This window comes from Pseudochaenichthys georgianus, chromosome 22 (assembly GCF_902827115.2).
Source record: "Pseudochaenichthys georgianus chromosome 22, fPseGeo1.2, whole genome shotgun sequence".
NCBI classification, from domain to species: Eukaryota; Metazoa; Chordata; class Actinopteri; order Perciformes; family Channichthyidae; genus Pseudochaenichthys; species Pseudochaenichthys georgianus.
The window spans coordinates 15121470-15125189 of record NC_047524.1 but is presented as its reverse complement, the minus strand read 5'-3'; the positions used below and the strand labels follow the sequence as shown (position 1 = coordinate 15125189).

Below are 3720 nucleotides of genomic sequence, written 5' to 3'. Positions count from 1 at the left end.
CCTGCTTTGCCACTTGACTATATAGACTGAAGAGTCTTTCTTTAACACAGAGGCGGAGGGTGTTTGGAAAGCACGGCGGGGCAGCTAAACGTTTGAAGACGCGAAGCAAAAAGGTCAAAATGTTTATATTATTTTTGAAAAGGGAGGTGCTGAGATCTCCTTTCCGCCTGATTGGCCGAACTTGACAGTGATTGACGTGCATCCATGGCAACCGGGCAGCCAATCTGCCAAGTCCAATAGGAAATCATCGGAGGGGGCTTGACTGTCTTTTTCTCCCCTCTTAAAAAATACATCTCCGCTCCGGCTTTAATTCTTTCGTACTTTCAATCCCAGACTACCTTGAAAAATACACCGCGGCTCCGGCTCTAATTCGCTCGCAGCTTCAGCCCTTTGCCTGCCAAGTTTGCCGAGCGGAGGATGCGGTAGCTGGCCCCCACGCAGCGTCGGTCCTCCTCCCCTGGTGTCTGCGTGTTTCACGGCTGCTCACACGGTTGGTTTGGTAACTTTGGGATTGCCTCGTTTTTTCAGACCGCATCGGCGCACGGAAGGCAGAAGCAGGAGGACTCGACGCGGAGGAGACGGGGAGAGAAAGGAGGGGAGAGGGAAGCACCGGAGAAGAAGCCTCCATGTTTCAGCTGCCCATCTTGAATTTCAGCCCCCAGCAGGTCGCCGGGGTCTGCGAGACTCTGGAGGAGAGCGGGGACGTGGAGCGCCTCGGCCGCTTCCTCTGGTCTCTGCCCGTGGCGCCGGCGGCCTGCGAGGTCCTCAACAAGAACGAGTCGGTGCTGAGGGCCCGGGCCGTCGTCGCCTTTCACACGGGCAATTACCGTGAACTGTACCACATCCTGGAGAACCACAAGTTCACCAAAGAGTCGCACACGAAGCTGCAGGCGCTGTGGCTGGAGGCGCACTACCAGGAGGCGGAGAAGCTGCGGGGACGCCCGCTGGGGCCGGTGGACAAATACCGGGTTCGGAAGAAGTTCCCCCTTCCCAGAACCATATGGGATGGAGAGCAGAAAACCCACTGCTTCAAGGAGAGGACCCGACACTTGTTAAGAGAATGGTATTTGCAGGATCCCTACCCGAACCCCAGTAAAAAGAGGGAGCTTGCACAGGCTACAGGACTTACACCCACACAAGTAGGAAACTGGTTCAAAAACCGCAGACAAAGAGACAGAGCAGCGGCTGCGAAGAACAGGTGAGCTACACCAATATATTGTTGAGGTTTTAGGATCATAATAACTCCAGCAGAAAACAAAGATATTAGGAAAATAGCAGCATGAGTCGTCTTTCAGTTCAATGTAGCAAAGCAGGCCGTGACCCTCGCTAATTGAGCAATTCAGGATATGTTTTAGATAGATTGAACATCGTCATTTAATTCTAAAACTAGGGGGATTTTCTTTTGTAACATACCACAGATTTGAAGTGTATATGATGCCAGCAGTGGGGACAAATAAAAACATTGTGTGTGTAATTTTAGATTACTGAGAGAACAAAGCTCTGGATAAATGGTTCTACTTTTAAGATTAAGAAAAAATTGCAAAACCACATTTTGTATTGCAATACAACAACAACATTCACGTGTTTTATTTTTAAATGCCAATGTAGTAGTAGTAGTAGTAGTAGTAGTAGTAGTAGTAGTAGTAGTAGTAGTAGTAGTAGTAGTAGCCTATAGTAGTAAGCTAGTATTTTCTATAATGTAGTTAAATAGATAATGTTGTGTAACTTCCAATTACAATATAGCCAATCTGTTTAAAGGCCTATTTCACTGCTGTTTTCCCTTTTTAGTACAGCTAAAATGGCCCATTATTGTTTAGTGAGAGGTATAATCTGTGAGCTACATTAATTAGTGACATATTTGTGAAATGATATAGCTCATGTAATTATTCTGCTTTAACCCATAAGAATGTTTTGCAAATAACTAATCTTGTTATATTTCTGTAAAATATAATCTATCACTGTTATTGGTTTTTATAAGGAATATTTTAATATAATAATAAATAATAAAAGGAGCAAAATAGGACTAAACTGTTGTTTTTAAGATATGCCATTTATTTTACTCCTAAAAAATACACAGAAAATAAATAGAATAGGCCTATAAAATAAAAATATTCTTAGTTTAATGTCATCCTCAGAAATAACTGCACATAGGTCGTTTTTTCAATCATTTATTCGTTCCCCTAATTATTTTTAAGGAAATAATAATTGTGAATACACTCTGCATAGACACGTGTATGTGATGTTGTCCCGTCTCTCTTGTCCAGGCTCCAGCAGCGGGTCCTGTCCGACGGCTCGGTCCGCTCCCTGGCGGATGATGACGGCACCGTGGATCGGCTGGGGAACTCTTCCAGTCCGGAGGCCAGTCTGTCCAGCAAAGCAGCCGCCTCGGCCATCTCCATCACCTCCAGCGACAGTGAATGTGACATCTGACGGGCAGATCCGCGGTGAATTAAAGGGGGAGAGGAGTGAGAGACAATCTAATAAAACAAGTCATAGTGCCTGCGTTGAGTTAAAAAACAAACACAAACTGATTTTTGATGGGTGCCAAACATGAGGGGATCTGCGGCGGACTGTCCGTCCTTTTAGGCCTACATTTTTTTTTGTGTGGATAACTGAACTTAATTACGGACGAAACATATTTGACGGACTAATAAACCAACGCCCTGAGATGAAAAGTTAAAAAAGAAGAAAAAAAAGTACAAAAGAAAAAGGGATGATCGCCTAGCCTGCTGTTCTCTGTGGGTATTTCATGTTGAAAAAGAACTGTGATATTTTTACTTTACTTTCAAAGTTTTATAAATAATGTTTATTTGCCTATTTAAAAACGATCTGCTCTGTCTCTTTGAATTTCATATTCATTTGCTTGGTGTTTTTAATACTTACCTTGTACACAGGTGAACCTGTTGAGCATGCGCGCTTTAGTGAAAATGTGTTTCAAAAAAACAAAAAACGTTAAGATAACTTAATAAAATAATTGTTGATCAAGCGAGAATACAGTTTATTCTTTTTTTATAGATGTGTTTGGGGAAAAACAGAGATGAGCCTTATTATAAAATATGAATCATTTTGATATTCTTATATAAAGCCTTTCTGATGTTGTCATGAAGGAGACTTTATAATGCCAGTGCTATATCCCTGACACGTTTTATAGCAAGGTCTAATTGGCCAACATGCTTTGCGTCGTGTAATGCACGATGACAGCGAGAGGTCACCGAGAGGCCGACTCACTAACCCGGATGATCTGCGAGAGAGATCATGGAGATCAAAACACAGCAGATTGTGGAAACTGTTTTTATCCTGCCCGTGGAGAAAAGCAGACAATATAGAAACAAGCTTCTTAAATCTTTGCAAGTGTCCATTTACCCAATACAGGATTTAATTTAGCATAGTAAATATGCCGTGTAGCTAGTGCAAATACAACCCTTTCAAAACGACCTAACATTTAAATAATGTATTAACGCATACGATTGTTTATCTGTTGGACAGAATAGGTTATTTCTTAATCAAGTTGACATTATAATTGACTCTAGGCTTTATTAATATCTTTGATTATAAATCCAGCTTCAAATAAATGTTTATCCTTAAACACATCGACACAATATTCCTAAAATAGTTTTTAATCGTCGTACAATACAAAAACTGTTTATTTTGTTGCCACTCCATTTTTTCTATGATCTCCACAGAATACTCTACTACTCTACACTAGAGTATAGCAACAAA

The 3720-nt window shown here is 41.9% G+C and overlaps 1 protein-coding gene across 1 annotated transcript; it reads left to right on the top strand.

Annotated features, from left to right (window-relative positions):
• The first annotated feature begins 252 nt into the window (after positions 1-252).
• Positions 253-2945, top strand: six6a (SIX homeobox 6a). The gene is made up of 2 exons (XM_034111559.2): positions 253-1198; positions 2265-2945. The coding sequence occupies exons 1-2, from the start codon at positions 627-629 to the stop codon at positions 2428-2430; spliced, it is 738 nt and encodes a 245-aa protein (XP_033967450.1). The 5' UTR covers positions 253-626; the 3' UTR covers positions 2431-2945.
• Positions 2946-3720: the final 775 nt, after the last annotated feature.